Below are 24,720 nucleotides of genomic sequence, written 5' to 3' on the forward strand. Positions count from 1 at the left end.
CGTTGTTGATCTTTTATCAGTTGCATTTATTTTTTGATGAATGTGACAGATCCAATGTAATTCTCATTAGCTGATTTCATGTTTTTTGAAGATATTTTGTGTTTTCAAAACATATTTTTTACTGAATTTAATCAGTTTATGGACCTATTATAAATATCTTTTCTAGCCTTTATTCATTTGTCAAGACCTGTCTATTATATGCAACTGTAAAAGACCAAATTTTCTGTGAAGATAAAAGATATATACCTTTGGTTAAGGTATATACAATGATTTATTTTCACTGCATTACTGTTTCATTAATTTTATCTTTAATTTGTCCTCCCAAACATGAAGTGACGTAAGTGCTGTAACATAATATTTTAGGAGAGTAAACATAAAATGATGCCTAACCGTAAATTTTTTTCATGAGCAACAATTATACACTCCCAGAAGGGTTCACTAATTGCTAGTGTATCCTTTCCAGTTGCTATACTGGTGCAGCAAGAACCAATGTATCACTTACATCTGAACAACTCCATGGATTTCTAGGAGCAGCACATCACAAACCAAGGCTATACTTGTCTTTGAAGTAACATTTGCACGGTCATCCCCTATCTTCAAAAGCCATAAATTGACGATGAGATTCATAAATATTTTGATTCCATTTTAAAAATTTAGAGACTGTGGATGCTTTCAACGAGTGAAAATTCAATTTCAAAAAGTGAATTGACGTTGTAGAGGATTACTTTGAACACACCTCACGTTTGGTAAGTCTGGTAAAAAAAACTCTTCATATATATAAAAACTTTCAGAGTGATTCTCGCATATAGTGTGCTTTCAATGACAGTGTTTCTATGACCTGCCCTTCATGCCACTCTGGTTAGTCCTGTGTTAACTTTAAAATTTAAATGGAGTTGTCTTTGGTTAGTCTCATACTTATTTCACATTACATTGTTGTATTTTAAAAGTGTAATAGCAAATTGTTAATTTAAAACATAACCTTTTTTGTGGTAATTTGCTTCACAGTAGTGTTTTTCATTTAGTTCAAAAATGTCAGTTCAGTTATCGTAATCAAAGTCATTAGTGCTCATGATGGCATGATAATATTCTTATTCCTACCACCTGAACCAATCACAAAATATTTAAGAATCAGTTGTTGATTATAATTTCAAAAAAATTGCATGATATACATTGAATTGGATGTTCAGCTAGTGATGGTATTTTTATTATTTAATACCATATGAGGTATGGCTATTAAATAACAAGACTGACGTAAAATATTTTATTTTTATTTGATATAATATAATCACTTGTTGTCCCTTCAATATACACTCCTTCTCTATCCCGACAGTGCTCCATGCGAATTTTCCATTGTTGGAAACAGTGCTGGAAATAATCTGTCAGCTTCTTTAGGAAATGTGCCCTCTTTCTCTTTTACAGCTTCCACAGACTCAAATCATGTCTATTTTATGGAGATTTTACCTTAAGAAACAGGTAGAAGTTACATGGTGCAAGATTTGGTGAATAAGGTGGATGCTGTAACACTGGGATGCTGAACTTAGCTAGGAACTTTTTTTACTCTTTGGCGTAGTGTAGAAAGTACCTCAAGGTAGTAATATTGATTAATTGTTTGACCTTCAGGAAGCCAGTGACACAACCCCATGAATATACAAAAATAATCATCATTGCAATAAATTTTTACTTACTCATTAAAGCTTTTTTGGCTCTCCGTGACATTGGACTCTTCCAGTGCATGTATTGACACTTCGTTTCTGGATCATAAGTAAAAGACACAGTTTCATCACATGTTATTATTGTTTACAAGATATTTAGGTAATTTTCAATCGCTTACAAAGTGTCAGTACAAACATTTTTGTGAGCTTCTTGTTGTTCAAACATTAAAATTGTATGCACTAATTTCCACATGTTAAAAACTGTCATGTCGTTGTAAAATTTGCCGCACACATTCTTGATCAACTCCTACAGTTTCACCAATTGCATGAATACGTAACCCCAGAACTGGCAATGGTGTCACTCTGTACTAGGCGGCTCTATTTTTACAGACATGCAGTTTTTATAATGTACCCATTTCTTAACAGTTTGTCCAAATGTAAACTATTATATGTCAATTTATTCACAACTATACAGAGAACTTAGTAATAACAATAATTTATTGTTTCTAATTAAACGTATTTTTTTACATAAAGTTAGAAAAATATTTTTCAGAAATTATTTTGTTAATATTCCGTTGTGTAACTGCGTGGCAATAAGCTTTACATCAAAACTGTAAATCTAACCTATTCTAAATTTTGTGCTCATTTAAAAAATATATAGCTATCTAAACCTCAAAACTTATTTGTTAGATGGCTTTGTATTAAAAAGCATTACTTATTTTCAAAAATAGGTTGATTTTTAAATAAATAATATTTCTCATGGGTAAAGATAATCTCATGACTCCATTTATACTTATTTAAGTATGACAGATAAAACAAAAATAAAATAAAATAATAAATTTTATTCCTACGTTATTTACATAGTACAATATATACAAAGTTTCATCATTCACTCAGAATCACTCACTGGATTCCACACTGTGTTTATGGGGCCTCTCTGTCAAACTGGTCTGGCATAGTGTACAAGCAGATGGTAGCACTAAGGGTGAACTCCACAATTATAACCAGGGTAAAAAAAATTGGTAAAGCAGTTTGTTGTTTAAATTTGTTTTAGCCAGACATTGACCGTTAAGATAAAACTTTGCGGAATATTAAAATATTACGAGTAAACATTCTCCATCGTAAATCCAAATATGCGAGTTAATAAAAGAGAATGACTATTATGCCATGGTATTAATAAGGAAGTTTGGTGCTGTATGCCTGATGACACATATATGTAGGCTTGTGACAACTGCGCGACAAGCAAGCAGACTCCGAATCATCTGTCAGTTGTGCATGTGCATTACAGTCAAGTGTAACAGTACAGCACAGTAAGTACCATGCCAAGCGATGATGTAGGAAGGATTGGAATTTGTTTTGGTTGCATTAGGTAGAAAAAAGTAGACAGGGTATAAAATGGATTTAAATTACAAAAATGCACATCCCAAGAATAAATAGCAAACAGTTTAGCAGTTTTAAGCTGTGGAATTTTTTATATTAATAAAAAATGTTTGAGTTTGAAATTGTATTTTTTTATATAACAATTTTAGAATAATTTAAATTGGGAGGGGGATTTGTGTTACATAATTTTTGAGGGAGGTTAGTCTTACCAATACACGGAGGGGAGGGCGTCTAAATCTGATTTTAGTGATCGTAATCAAGGGACCTTAAGTTACAATATTGGCCATTGTGAGGATCAGTGGTGAACTTATGAGATTTTTTTATTCACAAGGGAAAGAGACAGTTGCCTCCACACATAGTCCTAAAAGGACCTTTGCACCTCCCTTACTTGTGTTTGTGCCCTCAGAATCTGAGTCTTTTACAGAAGCCAATCAAATTTGAGGGCTCCTGTTCTCTAATGTCTTTAGGCTGAGAATATACGACCCTAGGAATTCTTTCATATATGGCAGAAGAGTTTAATCAAATGTGTTCTGCTGATTTTCTTCTTCACAGAGTCTGTTTTCAGTCTGATGTAGACTGACCTTCATAAGATGTTTTCTAAGGGACCTGTTAACATCCCTAATATCAGTCTGATATCCTCATTACTTTGCTCTAGGAGAGCTACCCACTCTCTAACGTAAGAAGAGATGAACATTTCAGTCCTGAGGCCCTACTCCAGTTTAAGGATATAATCCTCTTTTCCTAATCTTTTACGAGAGCTTTCTGTAGGAGAAAGAACTCCACAGCCTGGCTTAGGCTTTTATTTTTCCTTCCTGAGGGAAAAATACAGTTTGTCCCCGCGCTTAGTCCTAAAAGGACCTTTGCGCCCCCCTTACTTTAATTTTGTGTCCTCAAAGTCCGAGGCTTTTGCAAAAACCTCAGATTTGAGGGCTCCTGTTCTCTGATATCCTTGGGGCTGAGGAGATATGCTCCCACGTATCTTTTCCGAGTTGGAAGATGGCAGGACGATCTAATCAAATGTGATCTGTTGATTCCTTCTCTTCTCCACAGAGTCTACACTCGTTAGTCTGGCTAAGGCCTACCTTCATAAAATGCTTTCTTAGAGGGCCATGTCCTGTCAACATTCCTAATATTAGTCATGTCCTCCTTATTCTGATCTAAGAGAGCTGTCCACCCTTGAACGTAAGGAGAAATAAAACAATTTGGATAGTCTTTGGCTTAGGCCTTACCATAAGGAATGCTGTACCTATTTTGGCAAGGGTATTCTGCTTTTTTTTGTTTCCATGAATGCCCTCATTGCCCGGCACCCAACCAAATGTGACTCTGTTCTTCTTTATCCATTTCGGATATACCTTGGCTATTTTTAAGGCTGATGGAAACAGTCCAGTTTGTAGATTTATTAGTGATACTGGTTAATAGTGCTATAAGTGAATCACTGCAGTGCTTTAAAATCAACTCTAGAAGATTTCTTGGGTTTTAGATTTTTTTCAAGTTTCCAGTGTCCTTTTTATCTGTATAAGCAAAATTAAGAAGTGCAGGTGTTTAGTTTTAATTATATTTAGTTATATTTTTATTTCATTAGGCTTAATCAATGAGCGAGTGAGAGAGATCGTGTGCCTGCCCTTGCTGCTCGGCTGGCAGTGGGGCTGTATCCTTGTACCAGTATGGTCAATGTTACACAACGTAACTCTCCTCCCAGTACCCCTGTGTGTTTTTATACACATTCACTTCTCTGCTCATTATCCCATCACCCTCTCAAGTTCACCATTCTCCTTTATTGTTTTACCTATTTTGTTATCCCTTGTTTACCGTTTATGTGCTCAAATGTGTGTGCCAAAATGTATGTTCTCCCGCGAATGTGGACCTCTGGACCTCACTCTGGTCTTTTCTACCTCTGACATCGTGTGCTTGGTCCAGAGACTCCTCTTGTAGTAGTACTCGGGCAAGACAGCTTCTCTTGGCGAGTGACGTCTTTGGCACATTCCATGAAATATCCTATCCTCAAATAGTCTCCTTTAAAATTGACGAAAGCTGGAGACCCAGAGTGGTCCTCCAAACTTTTTAAAAAGTAATTATTCTAAAATAACTGACTGATTAATTTTATTTCTTTTCTCTACACGACATTGTTTGGTCCGCCACGACCGCATGTCTCTCTTTCTTGTACTTAACATTGTTTGGTCCTCCGGGCAGGATCTTTAGTTTCTAATTTTATTGCAATCTCCCACGTAACATTATTTAATCCTATCCTGGACTGGATGCTAAAGAATCACACTCTGGATTTATATTTAACTTAGTCCATTTGCCAATTGTGATTTAACATATTATGTTTACTTATGTTACGAATAGGACCAAGTCTTTGACAGTTATTATAAAAAACTACCAGACCGCTAATCATGAAAGTAAGCAAGTAAAGTAATTTTAATATCACTCACCTAAATTAATATATCACTTTAGTGTGATATTGCCCTCCCCCTCTCACACTCATTGTTTGAACAATAGCTTAGTATGCATTCTCTGTAACAAGTTATTTATAATAGAGTATTAGTTCAATCTCAATAACAAGGGCGCTACAGTCCCCCTCAAGCGAGCCTTCTAGAGTGACATGTATAGCTGCCAATGGTGCAATGTAGCGGTTACAACGTTTATCACAAGATAACTAGATAAAGCAATGTCGAGCATGGCTGCTGCTTGGATGGGTGACCACTAAGCGATTCTGTTCTTGCAAGCAGCCCACTTGCCTGGCCAGGTGGTGGTTAGGAAGTTACCTTTCAGCCATTGATCCCCAGGTTGTGTTAGAGAGGGCTTCTTAGCCCTAACTTCACCTGGTAAAATAAGAAATATATCTTTACTTTACTAAAGTTGGCAGTGGCATTCCATGCTAAGAATAGATTTATCTACCCCTGCACCCCACAGGACCCTCACTATCTTACATAATGAATCCGAATTGGAAATTGACCCTAATATTGTTGACACTCATCTCTCAATATTATATTAATGTTCCCTCTAGATTAAATTCATTTGAAAACTTCTAATAGTTTATTATTTTATTTCATTTTAGCTGTTAACACTATTATTGAAATTTAATAGGCTTTGTGTGTAATCACATCTCAAACAGTTGATTATAAACAATTTTGATATATACTTGGTTTATTACAAACAATTCATTTGTTCTATTCATTGTTTCAATAAAATTAGTTTATAATTTATCATATGAAAAATTAATTTTCTCATTTAAACATATAATAATAAATATTAATACATTGTTTTAATCTCTTTGATAAATTATATACACTTTATTTTGTCAACTCCTGTAATTTAGTTTAAGACTAAGTAGATTCTATTGTTTTATTTAGGTATTTATCAGCTCTTAATTTTTTGTAAATAAATTAATATTTCAAATTGATAAATTAAGTTGAAAAGATACATATTATATCAGTGTTTGTGAATCGTGCTCGCCCCTCTCACTGAACGTTCAATTGATTTTTATTCTTTAAGCCTTTCTAAGAACGGTCAACTGCTGTAATAAAACAAGGTCAACAACCATCCAGTCAGAGGTTAATGAGCTTGCAAATCAAGATGGTCCCTTAAGTGCAGTTCAAGTGCAAGTTCTAACTAATTATATCACTGAAAGCAAGAAGAAACGTTATGAATTCGAAACAAATCTCGCACGCCATTGAAAATACTGATGATGACGGAAGGAAATTAAAGCCAATATGAAAAAACCATAAATGATTTATTTGAGCAAATTTCCAGTGTAATAACAAACAAAACACATTGGGGGTTCAATAGAAACACTTTTACCCTCAATTGAACCCTCACCGTTGTCTCACACTGCTACACACTGAAAGTGCTCTCGCAGATGCCACTTATGACCACTCAAGTTAGACTCCCAAAATTGGAGCTGAATGGAAGTCTTACATAAATTTATACAACATTACTGTCTGTAACAATGTGTTGCTCTCTAATTTAGTGAAGATGCAATATCTTCTCTCCATGCTCAGTGTTGAACCGCTGGCGTTAGTCCAATCTCTCATCTTGACAGCTCGAAATTATACCATTGCCTATGACCGGCTCTGAGATTGTTATCCATAACCCCATCGAATGACAACTCTCCATTTAAATCACATCATGGATTTGCCGTAAATCTCGGCCAACACAACAAAAAACATGAAATCATTCGTAAATTATTCTTTAAACACACAAGGCTCTTGAATGCGACATCACTTCTGAGTCTAACCCCTTGCTCTCTGTGATGATACTTTGCAAAATGGATAATAGTTTAAGAAAGCAACTCAAGAATTATTGTGCACGTATTAGCAACAAATCTCATGCTCTACCCGATGTATAATAACATTTTTTAAGAATGCTTTTTTTAAACTTATAAAATCAAGACATAATTTGACAGCTCCTTGAATCAAGAACTGATTAACCTCGAAACATCGTATTTTACGCGACTTGGTTCGTGAAATTTTGAATGAAGATCGACATGATCTCGAGCTCCATTTGATCTAAGGTTACCTCCACTATTGTAGTGGAGTTTATCTTGGTAAGTTCTACTCCTGTACCGCGGCAAGCTTCCGCCCTCCCCCCAAAAAACATAACAAAGCACTGGACACTTAAAATCGACCGATTCGATCGTTCCGGATTTTAGCATGCTTTAAGCTGTAAAGCGGCAGAACGGTAGTGGCCGCGATATAAACGCGTCTTTTGTACTTAAGTATTATTCAGTCGTCGGAGTGGGATTTCCGGACGAAATTGTCCAACCTTTATTCTTGAGTGGACAGTATATCATAAAGACGTGTGTTAGATAGATAGCAAAGGCCTAAAATGTACAGTTATTTGGTATAAACAAGCTTAAGAGTTCGGTTCGTTGAATAATATGATGTTTTAAGGTTTGATAAGGTGCAGCCTTTTTTTTTGTACACCAGAATGTCAGTTGGATTTTTACCAAGCCTGATAAGATACCTTTTAGAGAAGAAGAGAAAGTAGTGGGTTAGCTACAAGTAACGTCGAGAGGGTTCGTTTGCGTCCTGTTGCATAGCAATAACAGAATGGGCTGAGGGTTGAGCGGCAAGAGAAACATGCTGCCCTGCCACTCACGTCTGTTGTGGCTAGTGCCGATATCAGCGATACAAACATTAAACTTTAAGTCGTAAACATTAAATTGTGTATCCGTCTGTACAAATCGCTAGTCTTAACGGGCGCTAGAGCTCTCGTGAGAATTGTTACAACCGGAGGTTGTTTGCAAGAACTGGAGAACAATGTCGGTTGTTGAAATTTCATTTATAAACATTGCCAAGACATCACTACCGTGTGTGAACAGACTTCGTCTTGACTCCCGGAACAACCAGCGATACAAATACTTGCTACATTTCTCGTGAGTAAAATAGCTTATTTTCTTCACATTATGCTACATTAGTTATGCAATTTCTCTCACAACTTTACTAGCCAGTGTAAACGTAACCTAATGTTGTCACCAGTCTACAAACGGCCAGCCACCGAATGAACCACGCTCATCAGTTTTCGTCGTCAGAGCGGTATTGGTTGGACAACCGTTAGGAATCCCGTCAGTTCTCCGATCAATTATTTACCTGAACGATTTGTCCGCACACGTGACGATCGGTAGGACGATTCGAACTGATCAAACTAAATAGTCCAACGTGCACGAGGAGCCTTATTGCATGTTGTTTCGTAGTCCTTGACTATAATCTATCGAACACGATGTGACAAACCACAGCCTTTCGTGCATTTATTTACTTTGTAGTTATGTTGTCGTGATTCTATTCTCTCATTACGAAATATTTAAAAACCAGTTATTGATCAAATTAATTGTGCTCGTTATCTGGGTGCAAATATAGAATGTACTGTTCTGTACCTATTGTACAGATCGCGAACTAGGCGCACTTCGGCAACTTCCGAAGCAGATAACTTTCTGATGCATTCTTTATGTATTGGACGTTATTAGTGGGATATATTCTGAGCCACGACACTTTCGCGGGAATGTCCCCCCCACCCCCCCCCCCCCCCACCCCCCCCCCCCCCCACCCCCCCCCCCCCCCACCCCCCCCCCCCCCCACCCCCCCCCCCCCCCACCCCCCCCCCCCACTTGTGTTTTCGTCCAAAACTCTCTGGCACTTTTCGCATGGTCACACAAAAAATAACTCAGTACTTGTCATTATGGATTTAATTTTATCTCTGGCACTAAGAGGGTTAATATAATATACAAATTAAAATATAATTTATAATTACAGCAAAACATTACCTTATTTATTTACAAGTATAAACATGACTGCTTGCAAAAAAAAGAAGTCACACACATCACTGTTCTTGCCACTATTAGTCAAAAACGAAACACATGATTGTAATTATGAATTTATTTCCAAACACTTTTTTATTTTGAATGATGTTGTTGTATTGAATTATGTTTTAGGCTTTAAAAATGTTAATATAGAGAAGCTATATTTTTATATGTAAAAGAAATGAATTTGTTTTTTTTAAATTGTATGAAGGCTATTCAGAAAGTAATAGACGTATTTGAATGGTGAGGCAGAGGGCAGGACTACAGCCTCTATCTTGGTGTCAAAACACTCTGGCGTTCAGTAAGCATCGAACTGTGGTCGCGTGAGGTCCGTATCTCTTTTACTTCTCTCACTGTGATGATTTAAAATGTGTGCTGCAATTGAAAATCTCGCCACTTGTGAAGGGCGGTCAGTGATAAGGTTTTTGTTGGCAAAAAACCATAAACAAATTGAAATCTATTGCCAACTGTGTGAAGTATATGGAAATGGAATAATGAGTGAAAACAGAGGAAGGCAGTGGTGTATTGACTTTAAAAATCGCTGCACCAGTGTTCATGAGAATAGTCGTAGCGGTCAGCCTCAGCCTAGTGACTGAATGAAGACTTGATGTTTAAAATCAATGAAAAAGTTCGTGAAAAATCGCCGTTTCACAATGACAGAGCTTGGAAGGATTTTTTGAACCCACCTGGCACAAAATTTGTGGTATCCAAGCTTCCCTACAACAATTTCATGAAGTAAACTTCGTGAAAGGATTCACACCTTGGGATACCGCAGAACGTTTGAGGACCCATCATAATTGACACTGAGCCCCGGTTGGCCAGAGCATCAGCTCTTTCATTCCCAGGGATCCCCTCATGACCAGGAACCCAACAAACAGTCACATTGTTGATTCTGGCAAGGAAAGAAACAACTTGATAGCAATCCCAAAACAAGGTAGAATTTGAACATACAAGAGTCCAGCGCCATCAGTGCTGCTTAACTATCCATGAAAAATATTGATCGTCTTACTCCTATAATGCAGACAAAGAGTTTCACGAGCACATTCCATAATGGCTGCGACCTCCGCTTCAAAAATTGTAGGATAAGGACCCATAGGGACCACCAGCTCCTCGCATGGTCTCAACCCCACAATTCCAGTGCCTGTGCCACTTTTTGTTTTAGAGCCATCTGTAAGCCATTCAAGCTCCGCTGGTGGAAGAAATTTTCCTTCCCTCCGACCAATCGTACCTAGGAGGTATCACAGTCCTAACGGGTTTGTCAAAGGGAAATTTTTGTGGCATCTGATCAGAGATCATGTGCAGAGCATCCCCTGAACCAGAATGCTGTATCTACAGTGCCCACCGTTGCAGCCTGACCAGAGTCCCGCTTGCTGAAGACAGTAGGCACTCCTCCTGGCCATAGCCCGAATGACAATGTCCAGGGGGTCGAGGTTGAGGCAACAATCTAGAGTTGCACCTGGCACACTAGGAAAAGCCCCAATGATAGCAAGGCAAGCTGTCCTTTGGGTGCCATCCAGACAAGCTACTGCCATCTTGGCCTCCGTTTTTGGCCACCACACAACAGCCTCATACATTAGTGCAGGTCTGGCTACGGAAACATAAGCCAGTACAAAAGCCTCGACTTAAGTCCTCAAGACCCACCTATTATGCGTCTGCATTGAATTAAAGACCATTTCCCCCTGGCGATAACCCTTTTTAGATGAGGTCTCCAGTTTAGGACCCTATCTAGGAGTCACGCCCAAACGAGAGAAAAAATGGTGGAAGACAGTCATTGAAACCTAACCTATAAATTTACTTATAAAAAATGAAAACTGTTCGCTAATAAAACAATCTACTGGTTGAAATATTACATAACTAAATATAAATTTATCATTTATAATTACACTGTCAGCAGCTGGAACAAAAATAAATCATAAAAGTCACAACATCATAGCTAGCTATTATCAGCAGCAAATTTGAAAATTGTAACAAAGATTTACAGTTATAGTTATAATTATAATAAGATATATACAGAGATTATTATTATTATTATTAACAAAGATTATCGTTTATACTACTAAATTTATGACCTTTAGGTTATTATAAAGTTTTTTAAAAGCCCCAAAACATTATTAGAATAACTGTTTTTATCAGGTAATTATTCCTTTTTTAGATACTTAATACAACAATTTATGTTTCTACTCACCATAAAAAAGTAAAAACAGCTTTTCTTACAATATTTATTATTAAACTGTTCTCTAGTTTATTGTAAATAAAAATGTACCTAATTGAATCAATTAACTCAATTTAAAACAATAAGTTTTAAAACCCAATGATCATGAAAACCCATGCTTCTTGTACTACTTTCTTTTTTTTTAACTCATTTATTTACCCAAAAACTCCTACCAAACTATTCATTTTCTGAAACTACATAGAGTATATTTGTGACCTTTAAGCCATCTTGGAATTGGAAATTGATATACTTAACACTATTTTCCAGGCACACCCCTACCCATTTTTTTACATGAATAAAGTATTTTCACACTTCCCGTAAACAAATTAGAATGAAAATATTTACTTACTTATTATCATTGTATTATAATGTTCATTGTAAACAAAATGATACCAAATACAGTTAGGTTTGCAGTAAAAAACTACTTTTTACAGATTTTAGAGAGAAAGTTTGCAAAACTCTGGAAAAACAGCTTGGCATTTAAGGAAAATACTAAGGGCAGTCAGAGGGTTAAGGCCAGTAGATAATGGACTGTTCCAAGGCTACAGATTACAGACAACAGAATACTTTAAATAGTATTAAATTGAATTTAAAGAATTTTACGATACAAAAGACCATCCTATTTGTGTTTAATAGGTAATTTTACATTGGAATAGGTAGAAAAATACTGATTTTTCCTTAAATACCAATTGTTTCAAATATACCTGATGTTAAAGTGTTTGAATTTATGATACTCAATCACACAAAACTTAGTGGACAGATTTAGACACAATTCACCATGTAGGCTACATTGCTTAGATATAATACTAAAACATGGGTGTATATTTATTCCAAAATACAATGAATAAATAATTTTAAAAATAATTAAAGCAAATTTATTTACTATTAAGAACCTCAGAACGCAACGTGCCATGCAGTACCAAAGAATTTTATATTTACACTAATAAACACCCAACTGTTTAGTGGGATTCAAATAGCAATGACTATATTTGCCAAATTATTCAACTTTTACTAAAATTAGTAGCAGTCAGAATTAATGAATTCGAAAAATTATCATAAAATTAAATTTAGTTGATAAAACTGTGAATGCATCCAAGTAAGGTATTTAAAATTTACTTCTTTTGACGATGTGGGATCTGTTTTATTTACAGAAGGTGACAGGAATAAAATCTTACTAATCACAGTGTACTCATATTAGTACTAATTGCATAATGTATTTGTAACAAATTTGATTCATTACTGTACACAACTACATTGAAGTAAAACAATACGATGAAGTATTTCTGTAACTTATATTTTTGATTAAGCTCATTCAAAACCATAAATACAATAGCAACTAATGACTGTTATATTTGGTATTCCTATGATCACAACCATATCATACTCAAAAGTATGAACATCAAAAACTATATTTTATTTTCTAAAAGTATAACATTTAATTTGAGAATGCAACTCTTTTTTTTCATTTTAATAACGAAAATTAAAAGTTATTGCAGGACAATTACATGTTAATATTTTGTATATTTTTATTGAATCCTTGCCAAGTAATATACAACATAGCTCAATACAAATCGTAATATAATGAGACAAAAATTATAACTTTTGTTTTAGACTTTTCTGACTGGCAAATCTAGGGTTAAGAGTTGGGTATAGAGAAGAAGCAAGATTTAGTTTTTCAATGTTAAACTTTGTGCACTTTTGCCCCTTATTTTTATCATAGCATTATGAGAGATATCTTATTTTAAAGATATAATTAATATGCATCCAAACGATTGTTTTTATTTAGAGTGTTTACATTTGAAATGTTTTAAAATTCAAGCATAAACCATCTTAAAATTTTTGTGTGAATAACATTAAAAAATTTAAATAACAAAAAAGCATTTGGATTTGAATTAATATGTTCAAAATGAGACATCTTCCATAATTTTATCAGTAAAAATACATGTACTGCATGAAGTTTAAAATTGTTTTAATAGGGTTACAATCAAGACCATTACCATTAGCTCTTAAAATGAGCACAGTGTATGGTTTGATTTGTATAGTGTCAATAGATGATGACGGACAACAGCCAACAACAAATATGAAGATGACTTGTGACTACTATACATACAATAAGTAGAATAACAAAGTATTGCTAGTAAAGTTTTCAATTTAATTTTCAAAGAAAAGTTTGTGATTAATACGTTCCGTAGTTGTGTGATGGTAAACCATGTACTTTGGGGGTCCATAAAATACTCTCATCAAGTTTCAGCATACAGGTATTATTTGTCAGGTCAAAATAAATAAGAAAAGCAATGTAAAGTTTAGTCCTATCTTTGTTAGATTATAAATTGTCTGTTTTATGCCAAGAAAGATTTCATGAAAAAATTATAACAGCACTCAATTTTGGCTTTATTTTTAGATAAATATTTCAAGACTGCTTTTATGTTGTTAAACAAGTACTATCAGAATATTGAAGTTTTTGCTGAGTTCACTCTCTGAGTTAAAATATAATAATCAAGTTATTAATGTTGTTTAACTCTTAAGTCAGTAGTCTAACAATTTTGCAAAGTTTAAATCTGATTATCTGATTTAGAATTACTTTGTAAAAGAATACATATAAAGGCAAGTACACCAAGATCGATTAGACTATTATAAGATATTTCATATTTATTTTGATCTGTCCATCTGTTGGAAGTTTGATAGAGTAATTTATGGACTCTATTTGTAATTTCATGCAGGAAGTCAAGTAGAATAAGGCTAACTACAATACAGTAAAACAATTATTAAAGTTTAAGTTGGTCTAACTCATTGAAATAGTAGTTCAACTTCATTTTGTTCAGTTTTATGGAAAACGCAATCTAAATTCATGTGTAGTTCACTTTGTCATATTTTAATGCTCTAACTATTCCAATTCCTTTCGTAATAAGGTAATAGCTTAGTATTAGGATGTATAATGTATTTGCCAAAGAAATAAAATGAGATAAATGTGTTATTTTGCTTTGTTTAATATTAATTTAGAATTTATTTTTCAGAAAACAAGGAGGAAAAGAATTCATTTTGAATTATGGCCGACTGTGAAGAAATGAAAGGAAATAAAGAAGATCGGAAGCAGATTTGCAGAGACTTTTTGAGAAATGTATGTTTACGTGGCCAAGATTGTAAATATTTTCATCCAGACGAAAAAGAGTATAATCCTCCAACTACTCGGTCTAAACTGATAACATTTTGTCATGATTTCCAAAATGGAAAATGCATGCGATATCCTTGTAAATTTTTACATTGCTCAGATGAAGAAGAAGAACGTTACAGGCAAACAGGTGAACTACCTTCTAGAGTACTTGAAGAACCATGGAATAAATGGATAGCAGCTGAATTAATTTCTGCAAAAATGGGGGATACAACACCTGTCTGTAAAGATTATTTGAATGGGGAATGCGGTAGAAGAAGTTGTAGGTTTCGTCATATAACTATGAGAGAGCTTGAGGCTCTGAGCAATCGTGGCAGAGTTCCTCCTCGACCTCCACCGTTTGAAGAAGAAGCAATGTTTCGTAGACGAGATGACAGGCCAAGGCCTATAATTGATGATTATGAACCTACTTTTAAACGCAGACGTTTTATGGATACTCCTTATGGTTATCCAAATGGGCATGTTCGACCAGATAGAGCAATGTTTGTACTGGAAGAAGAAAATGCTATTTTAAGGCAGCGTGTTGCAGAGCTTAAAAAAAGAGTTGACGATTTGCAAGCGACAAATGAGTTTTTGTTAGAACAAAATGCACAAATGAGAATTAATGACAAAGGCGCAGCGAGTTTAACAGCTGTTACAGTACCTGCAGTAACTATTACAAATACAGCACAAATGCAACCTGCGCAAGCACCCAATCATCAAGTGATGAATGCAGCGATTCGTACAGTTACGGCAAGCGTAGCAACTGTGCCCGTCTCAATAGCTGCTGTTGCGGGAACACCTTGCTCTATTGCGACTGTGTCTATGGCACCTGTACAAATTCCTCCCGCTGTTGTAACAATGGCACAACCCAGTGGACAGAATCCTTCAGGCGGTCCGCAAGCGCTTCCTATGTCTATGAGCGAACCTCAAGGTCCTTTAGTTTCATACCCTATTATGACACGACCAGTTCTTCAACCAAGCATTACCCATTAATATCTTCAGGTGAGATTAATGTATCTCAGAAATTAAAAGCCAAAAAATGTGCCACCATATGTGGATATAAAAGCAGTCATCACTAAGACTCAGTGAGTCCAAAAAGACACATATATATTTTTTCAATTAAAATTTCGAGATCTGCAATCTAATCTCTTCTTCAGGTAAAGAACTAACCTAATACATAATTACAAACTAGGTTAAAATAAACAAATCTTACCAAAGCGTTGTGGCACGCCTAAGTCAGGAATCACAACCTAGTCGGGTCTTTATTTAAAACTGTATATTTGCCAGTATTTAAAGTTTCCGCAATCTTTTCTTTATACGCTACTGAGTCAAGTACAACAGTAGCGTTGCCTTTATCGGCTGGTAAGATTTTGACTGTGTCGTCTTTCCCAAGGATCGACATGGCCTTTTTCTCCTCTATTGTCAAATTGGGTTTTGTGGGGGGAATTTTTCTGAGTGAAAGACTGGCCTCACAACGAAACCGGTCACCCTGTTCCTGAGATAACTGTGAAACAGCCAACTCGATTCCAGTTACGAAATCCAGTGCCTTTACCGATTTTTGTACCACAGAAAAGTTTAAACCCTTGGATAAGACTGATATTTCCGCTTCATTGAGGATTTTTGAAGAGAGGTTGATTACATTTTTATTATTTACATCCGTATTCACGTTGCCATCTTTAGGCCAATCACATTTTTTGGGCCTAATTTTTTCAAGTTTGGAGATTTTCTTTTTCTTATCTGTTTCAGAAACTTTGTTACATCTATTTTGGATGCTTTCGAGAATGTTGTTGAATTCTGTACCGATCAGTGTTTTTAATTCAGTTGTTTTAACCATCAGTCGAGATTAGGCCGCTTTGGTTGCCAATTCTAAAAAATGAACTAAAGAGAAAACCAAAAGTATCAAACGGATCAGATATTTGTGATAAACCAATGCGGAGTCACTATATGGTTTTAAGAAGTTCATCTCGTATGAACCTATAATAACGAAAGGGCCCATTCCTGTCCCCCTTCCTTTTTATTTCCGCCATCTTGTTTTAGCCAGCCGTGACGATTACCATTGGCTAGTCCCTCTGGTCAGTCGTAGGTGGTTAGTAGACGAATGAAGACATAATTGTGACCTGTATTCCGTAGTTAAGTTTTAATGATTAGTGTTTTGTATAGTTTTTTACTAAGTGCATGTTTATAGAGTTAGTGAAGTTGGCAAACAACATGTAAGTTGTGATTCCTGACTTAGGTGTGCCACAACGCTTTGGTAAGATTTGTTTATTTTAACCTAGTTTGTAATTATGTATTAGGTTAGTTCTTTACCTGAAGAAGAGATCAGATTGCAGATCTCGAAACGTAGTGTTACTGTTTTCTTGTTTCACTGAATGATGGCAAATGAATACTATGTATATATTTGTTTATCTTGTCCAGAGACAAAAGAATAGTTTGATTTTGGTTGAATTTGGCTTTGTAACTTATAAATCAATCTTTTTTTCAGTTTGACACAAAACATTTTTATCCACGGCCTCACACAGAATTTCCAAAATATAAATCTGTCCCCACTTAGTAAAACCACTTATGATGTAATATGATGGAGCACTATATTTTTCAGACATAAGTAAGCATACACCAGATACGTATTGCATTGTTGATCGTTAAAAGAATTATAGTTTAAGGGAAATCGTGATTGACTTTTATATCAGGTTTTGCATGTGTAGATTGCATTTCTGGTTAGAATAACTTATATTTCTAACACTACAGCTGAGATGGCTTAGTTGCCCAGATCAAGAAAATATATTCATGGTCCTTGGATCTATTTTGGCCATAATGCCTTTATTTACAAACCTTGTAATTTGCTTATGATCTTTCTAGTGCTATGGTTTACCTTTATCCCGATGAAAAAACAACTATATACGAGGTGTGTTAGAAAAATAATGAGACTGATTTCATACTAACCAAAGTTTTTATTATTTTCAAACAACAATGTTATCCCCTTCAAAGTAGTTTCCTTGGGCAGCTATACATCGGCGGAGTCGTCGTTCCCACTCTTGGTAGCAGCGCTGGAAGTCTTCAATTGGTATGGCTTTTAACTGGTCGGTCACAGTCTTTTGAATGTTCTCCAGAGTTCCAAAATGACGTCCTTTTAGGACATGTTTCAATTTCGTGAAGAGGAAAAAGTCACAAGGACTTAAATCAGGTGAATAGGGGGGTTGAGGAACAACAGTAATGCGTTTTGAGTTCAAAAATTCACAGAGATGGAAATGGCCGTGTGACATGGAGCATTGTCATGATGAAGCATCCACTTGTCTGCAATTTCCGGTCTCACACGGATCACTCTTTTCCTCAAATTTTCAAGGACACTTTTATAAAACACTTGGTTGACAGTTTGTCCTGGTGGAACAAATTATTGTTAAACGACGGTCTGATCTCACAAGCGCCCTCACACGATCCATGTTTTCGTCCGTTCTTGAAGTCAAAGGTCTCCCTGAGCGAGGTTCATCTTCAACGTGTTCTCGGCCTTCCAAAAATGATTTGTGCCAGCGGAAAACTTGTGCTCTCGATAAGCACTGTTTCCCATAGACCTGTTTCAACTTTTCAAAAGTCACACTCGCGGATTCACCAAGTTTAGCACAAAACTTTATTGCACAACGTTGCTCTAAATTTCGATGCTCCATTTCTGTGACGCACAATTAAAACACAACTTTACTAATGGCGCTGTCAAAACTAATGTGTTAACTGTACGGAGTTGTAACTCGGACTGAGGAAGTGGAAGGGATAAATAAACAGGTTTAGCGTCAGCCGGTAGACACAACGTTGCCAGATCTCCCGCAGTGTTACCAATCTCATTACTTTTCTAACACACCTCGTACACAAGACTGAGAGGTAGAACATACTTCAATCAAAATGTGTCTAACTTCGGGTTTTTAAATTCACTTCCAGTCTAATGTATGGCACCACAGTTGAATTTGCTTTATTGCCTCTATCAAACAATATCTGTGTAGGTGTTTAAAATATTACTTCGGTTTAAAAGTATCAACTTTCTGTTTAAGATATTTCCAATGACATAGTAGAGTTTATTTTGTGGTCTCGATAAAGAATATATACATCAACACAAAGGACTCAGAAGCCACTTCGGTCAAAATGCATCTACTTCTGGCTGTTTGAATTCACATCCTGTTTAATGTATTTACATTACAGTGCCACAGATGAGTTTGTCTTATTGCCTTGATCAAGAACATGTATAAATATTTAACCCTTTGAGTTCTGTGGCATCGGCATAACAGACGATGTAAATTACTGGTGTAGATTGGCTTGACGATCCGTATTAGGCGAAATTCAATATAGTATACAGTTGAAATGTCCAAGTGACCACATAGCTGCACCTATAAGAGATCGGGACTTCTCAGAGGCCGAGTTTTGGATGCTGAAAGTTTCCACAGGCCAAGAACTACCAAAAGTGAGGACCTGCCAGAGGTCTTAGGCTGCCAAAGGATGGATGGAGCTTATCAAGAGCTTGGAGCCTCTAGAACCTGAGAGCTCCAATAGGTGCCAGAGGGCCGGGGCCTGCCAGAGTCCGGGAGGTCCTAGAGGCTGAGCGCTCCCAAAGACTAGGAACTGCTAAGGTTGGGAGATACCAAAGATCGGGACATGCCGGAGGCAATCTTGGAACAACAGCCTTATTTAACTTAGTTTTCAGAGAGCAAAGTCTAAACAAATAACAATTTTGTGTCTTGTTTCAGATGTGTTACAGGCTTTGGATGAATCACGGAGGATGCTCGGTATCTTCTGTGATTTATCCAAGGCCATTGATTGTGTAAATCATAACCTTTACTAAAAAATCGAAATGTTACATGTTTAAAAGTTTTCAGTTAATTTTTTGAAACTTATCTGGGAGCGAGATACCACAAAGTCAAAATACATGATTAATAGAAGCAAAGTACTTTACTCTGGTAGGAGGGAGATTCACACTAGGATTCCACAAGGTTTCATTTTATATCCTTTATTGTTTTTTATTATTTATAAATGATTTACCTCTTAATGTGAACTCTAAAATTGTTCTATTTGCTGATAAAACAACCTCTCTTCAAACAGGAAAAATTGCGCCAATTTAGAATATTCTGTGCACCAATCAATCTTCAATATGTTTAATTGGTTTCAAAGCATTGGTATGAAATTGAATATTGCCAAAACAAAATTTTGGAACAACTCATAACAAGTGTAATATTCAACATTTTTGGCAGAGAACCTAGACAGTTTTTTAAGTTGGGCATCCCATATCAACACATTAGAGGATAAATATATAGAGCATTATTTGTAATTAGAAAAACTATCTGAAACAACAGACTTAACCCATTAAGGTAGTAGTTATTTAAGTTTCTGCAGACCTGATGGCAGCTATTAACTTTTTTGAATAAAACATAATATTATATAACATTCACACTATTTTTTTTTATTATAATGTACACAATAAACTAAAATAATACAGTACATATGTTCTTAAATGCTGAGTTTAGCACAATTCCAAAGGTACGGACATATTCACCTGTCCACGATGTAGAGCAACTGAATCGAGAAACTCTTCATTTTAATGAAAACCCCCATATTTCAACCCTGAAATGGCGTTTTTAGGGGATAGGAGTAATTTTTGAAAGATTTTCAAGTTTAAAGGTAGGATCATTTTGTAAAATGTTTTAATTTATTTTGATTATATAAAGGGTGGTCCAAAATGTCTAAGTTGTACGGTTTTACTGTTACTTTGTTAAAAATTGTAGCAAATCCAAATTTTTATTCAAGGTTATCAAAGAAGTACTCTTTCTAAAAATATGTTTTGGTTGTCACTTGTCACTGTTCAGCACATTTTTTAAATTGTCCAAATTTAGGCTATTTTAAACTTGTAAAAAATTCAAATAGCAAGGTGTGACTTTTATTACATCTATCAATAGGTCTCTTAAAAACTAAATTTTTTGTACTTAAAGTTTGGCTTTATCTTGAATGGTTGAGAAATGGCACCAAAACTACTAATTTTCTTCATGTTTGTTGCATTACTATGTTCTGATCTCCTATTTTTGCCGTAGGTTCTTAGTGAATTGATTTTTACTTTTTTTTACCTTCTTTAAAACTTTTGCTGTAATTGAAGTAATTATCATTCCTACAATTATCTAGGTTCTAACTATTTTGGTCTAACAATTACGTTATTCAATTCAACTAACTATTCTTATTTAAAGATGATCAAACTATAACCATAGTTTTCCAAACAGAGTTCTACTCTGCAACTGAATATTTTACAGCCCTTAAGACCTCTTCTCCATTTATTGATTAAAAAGTAGCCCTGATTTTGTTGCAATATGTCCTCTCGAGCCGTGTCCCTTGACTCATAAACCAAGTCTTTTAACCTTACAAGTCCAAGTACGTTAAATCCAGAGATCTGGGTGGGTAGTTGATTAGTTCTCCCAATCCATTTTTGAGGATATTCCTCATCCAGAGTTTCTTTAACTGCTTCAGAGTAGTGGGCTGACACTCATTGTGCATAAAACCACATTCCTTGGATATTTTTTTCAGGAATATTCAACAATAAATAAGGCAAGTAATCGATGAGGAATTTGTTGTACGTATTTCCGTCCAAATGTCTTTACAAGAACAGGCTAAGAATTTGGTTACCAATAATACAGCACCAAGTCAATACTTAAGTGCAATACCTTTGGTTGTCTACCTCCTGCATACAGTGAGAATTCTCAGAAGCTGGTTCACTTCTCTATTGCTCTGGAAGATTGCTCCCTTGCACCATAAAAACTTGTGAGAAAAATATCCGGTTGTACATTTCCAATTTCACAAACATGACTAAGAGAGTCTCAGATGAGGAAACCTTTCACAAATGATGTTCACTGACTGGGTAGTATTGAGCGTAGAACAGCAGTAGTTTTGTAGTAAACATATGAACTCCATTGATATCGAGGAAACTTCCTCATTGGTGAATGGCATGTATAATAGATAACAATACACGTCTTCATGGACACAGTACAAAACTGACTATCTAAAAGGAATAAAATCTGATAAAACATAATTATTATTTCTTCCAAACTTATTCAAAATAATTTAGTAGTTGGTGAAAATAAACTTGTTCATCCCAGTAGGTAGTAACGAAACACATAAGCATATATAAATTAATTAAAAACAGGTTAAAACATTTGGTTTGTTATCAAATGAATCCATCACAGGCTAATCAATGTTTATATTTGATACAAATTCACACTTTTAGTATATGGTAGTTCTCGTTATACGAAAAGTGTTTTAAAAACAAAGGTAGACACTTTGGCAGAAGAACACAACAGCATACTAAATGCAATGAAACGTTATGAAAATTAATATTTTGTGCACTATTTTTCAACTATTCAAGATAAAACCAAACTTGACACAAAAAAAAAAGTTTTTAAGAGAGCTATTGATTGGTGTAATGAAAGTCTTACCTTGATATTTGAATTTTTTAGGTTTGACTAGTTTGAAATGTCCTAATTCGAATATTTCAAAACAAATTTGAAATGTGCTGCAAAGTGACAAGTGTAACATATTAAAAAAAAGTACTTTGGTAATTAAATAAACTTTTTTTTAATATGTTACAGTTGTCACTTTGCAGCACATTTCCAATTTGTTTTGAAATATTTGAATTAGGACATTTCAGACTAGTTAAACCTAAAAAATGTATATATTATATTACACACACAAATATATATATATATATATATATATATATATATATATATATTAATTAAATTGCTCTCTGATAAATTGGAATAAAACAAAATGAGAGATTCCATTTCTTTCTTTAATAAATTTGCTAAAGATACAATTATTTTCTGTCTGGATCAAGAGGAATAATATGCCACCTGGACTAAAGTAATCACAAACAAAAAATGGAAAAGGTGACATGCTTTCTCATAGAAAAGAAAAGACCCTTGTTACTACATTAGTTTCATGGAAATATAAAAGGACAGTAACTGTGCTTAGCACAAACATAAATGCAGCAAATGAGAGATGACCAAAGTAGCAAGCACATGACCAAACTAACCTCAAACTGAACAGAAAAAATAATATAAAAAAGTACAATTATTCAAGTACAAATATTGTAATAATTCCATTTTAAATTGATAATCTAGTTTTGATCAGTAATTAATTATTTACTTAAAAGGGCACATAAGTTTGCAAGTAGCCACGGATTTGAAGATCCACTTGAAACATGAGGTAATAGTTTAAAACTGTGTTGATGATACCATGTTCAGTATACCCACATTGTTGTTGTTTTGTTACATTGTTGATGTATTAAAACTAATGTTTTATCATTTATATTTAATATATTTTCCTGTAAAAAAATCTATACTAAATGTGAATTATACACCATTAGTACCAACAGGTGTATGTATTTTAGACACTAAAATCTAAGTTTCTGAAGTTAAATTTAAGAGAAGTTCCTAATTATAACAGTTTTAAACTTTACCCTGTGCGCTCTCTTAATACAGTTTCATAAATAATGTGCTACGTAGAACTTATTTATTTATGACCTGTGGAATTTATAAACAACTAATATATTATATAATAATATATTAAAATATATATAAACTAATCATATATTTTAACATTAGTTTTTAGATACAGCCACAATGTACTTAATGTGTACAATCTAAGGCAAATAATTGGTTGATTGTCTGATATCTAATGTGCGGTTACAAAAAATAATAATAATAATACTTAAAATTTGCTCACAATTTATTTACTATAACTAAATGATAATTACATGAAAAATACGGCAGTATAAATTGGTTCAAAACATAAACAAAAGTGACATTTTTCAAGCTTTGTATGTAGTTATTTTTAATTATTATGGTAGTGTAAGATTTTTCAAATTATTAACTTAAATTCAACTTAAAAAATTAAATATTTAACACCAACATTTGTCTGTGTTGCAGGTTTGACTTGAGAATTTGTGAGTTTGGTTTTTCAAGACTTAAATGGCACAGCATTGTGATTTGATCCAAGATATCAAGTGACAAGTGCAATACACTCTACAGCAACATACAAGAGAAATGAAATGTTCTTATTCAAAACTATTCTGTTTGCACTGAGTTAAAACTAGTCCATAATGATTTTAAAAATTGTACATGGGAGGTGATTTTGTTTCGTGCATGTAGGAAACAGCACTGTCTTTGTTTTTGTTTTAGTGCACTTTTTGATTCTATAAATGAATCAAGAAAATCAGTTGTTGGGTTTTTTAGTAAGTATTACATCAAACATTTGGTTATGTTGTATACAAATAGTTATATAGTCACTGTTCTTGTAAATGTGACCTCTTGTATTATTTCTTGTTGTTTTATTTTTACTTCATTTAAACCGTGTTCCTGAATTAAAAAATATATAGGTTAGTTATTTTGTTATGATTTGTTATACAAAATAGTTATTTTAGTGTGATTAAGTCAAGTTAATTACCATATAATGAAGGCAATTCTGATATCAAAGAACCAACTCATTGATTATAGTGGGGGAATTATAAGAAATCTGGAGTAATAACCAATGATAGATTAGCATATGGTTGCCACATCAAACTACTGCTGCTGGTGATTGACCACTGTCATCATATATTCATATTCAAATCATGCATGGACACAATGCCCGAATGCTCTAACCTTACCTGATGTGAATGTTTTGAAAGTTTATTATGATCCTTGTGGTTCGGTAATGAAACTTAGATTTTACCCAGCAATTGTGAAATTAAGATGTTCGTCCAAATAAGAGGATTTTTAGAGTGAAGATAAAAAACAATAATAGTAAACAGGAAGATAGTAAAGCAGTTGTTTGGTAACTATGCCTTTATATTGTATGACAAATATTCATGTTATGCCAATAAAATTGTTTGTATTAGTAATAAATACTTATCAAAATGTGTTCAATCATTAGTGATTTTGGTATTTATCAGTCATTAAATACAGATAGGAATGTGCACCAATGACACAAAACTACTATGACTGACCAATTCTACACAGTGGGACATTTTAAA

At 34.5% G+C, this 24,720-nt stretch overlaps 1 protein-coding gene across 2 annotated transcripts; it reads left to right on the top strand.

Moving 5' to 3' along the window:
• Positions 1-14,538: 14,538 nt before the first annotated feature.
• LOC124360696 (zinc finger CCCH domain-containing protein 10-like) lies at positions 14,539-24,608 on the top strand. 2 transcript variants are annotated; one of them, XR_006922268.1, is made up of 2 exons: positions 14,539-15,778; positions 23,636-24,608. XR_006922268.1 is itself a non-coding variant. In XM_046814525.1 (2 exons), exon 1 carries the CDS (start codon positions 14,589-14,591, stop codon positions 15,684-15,686), a length of 1,098 nt encoding a protein of 365 aa, XP_046670481.1. In that variant the 5' UTR covers positions 14,540-14,588; the 3' UTR covers positions 15,687-15,695; positions 23,636-24,608. The 2 variants fall into 2 exon arrangements, 1 of the variants encoding a protein (XP_046670481.1); XM_046814525.1 differs by having other exon boundaries at positions 14,540-15,695.
• The last annotated feature ends 112 nt before the right edge of the window (positions 24,609-24,720 follow it).

This window comes from Homalodisca vitripennis, chromosome 4 (assembly GCF_021130785.1).
Source record: "Homalodisca vitripennis isolate AUS2020 chromosome 4, UT_GWSS_2.1, whole genome shotgun sequence".
NCBI lineage: Eukaryota > Metazoa > Arthropoda > Insecta > Hemiptera > Cicadellidae > Homalodisca > Homalodisca vitripennis.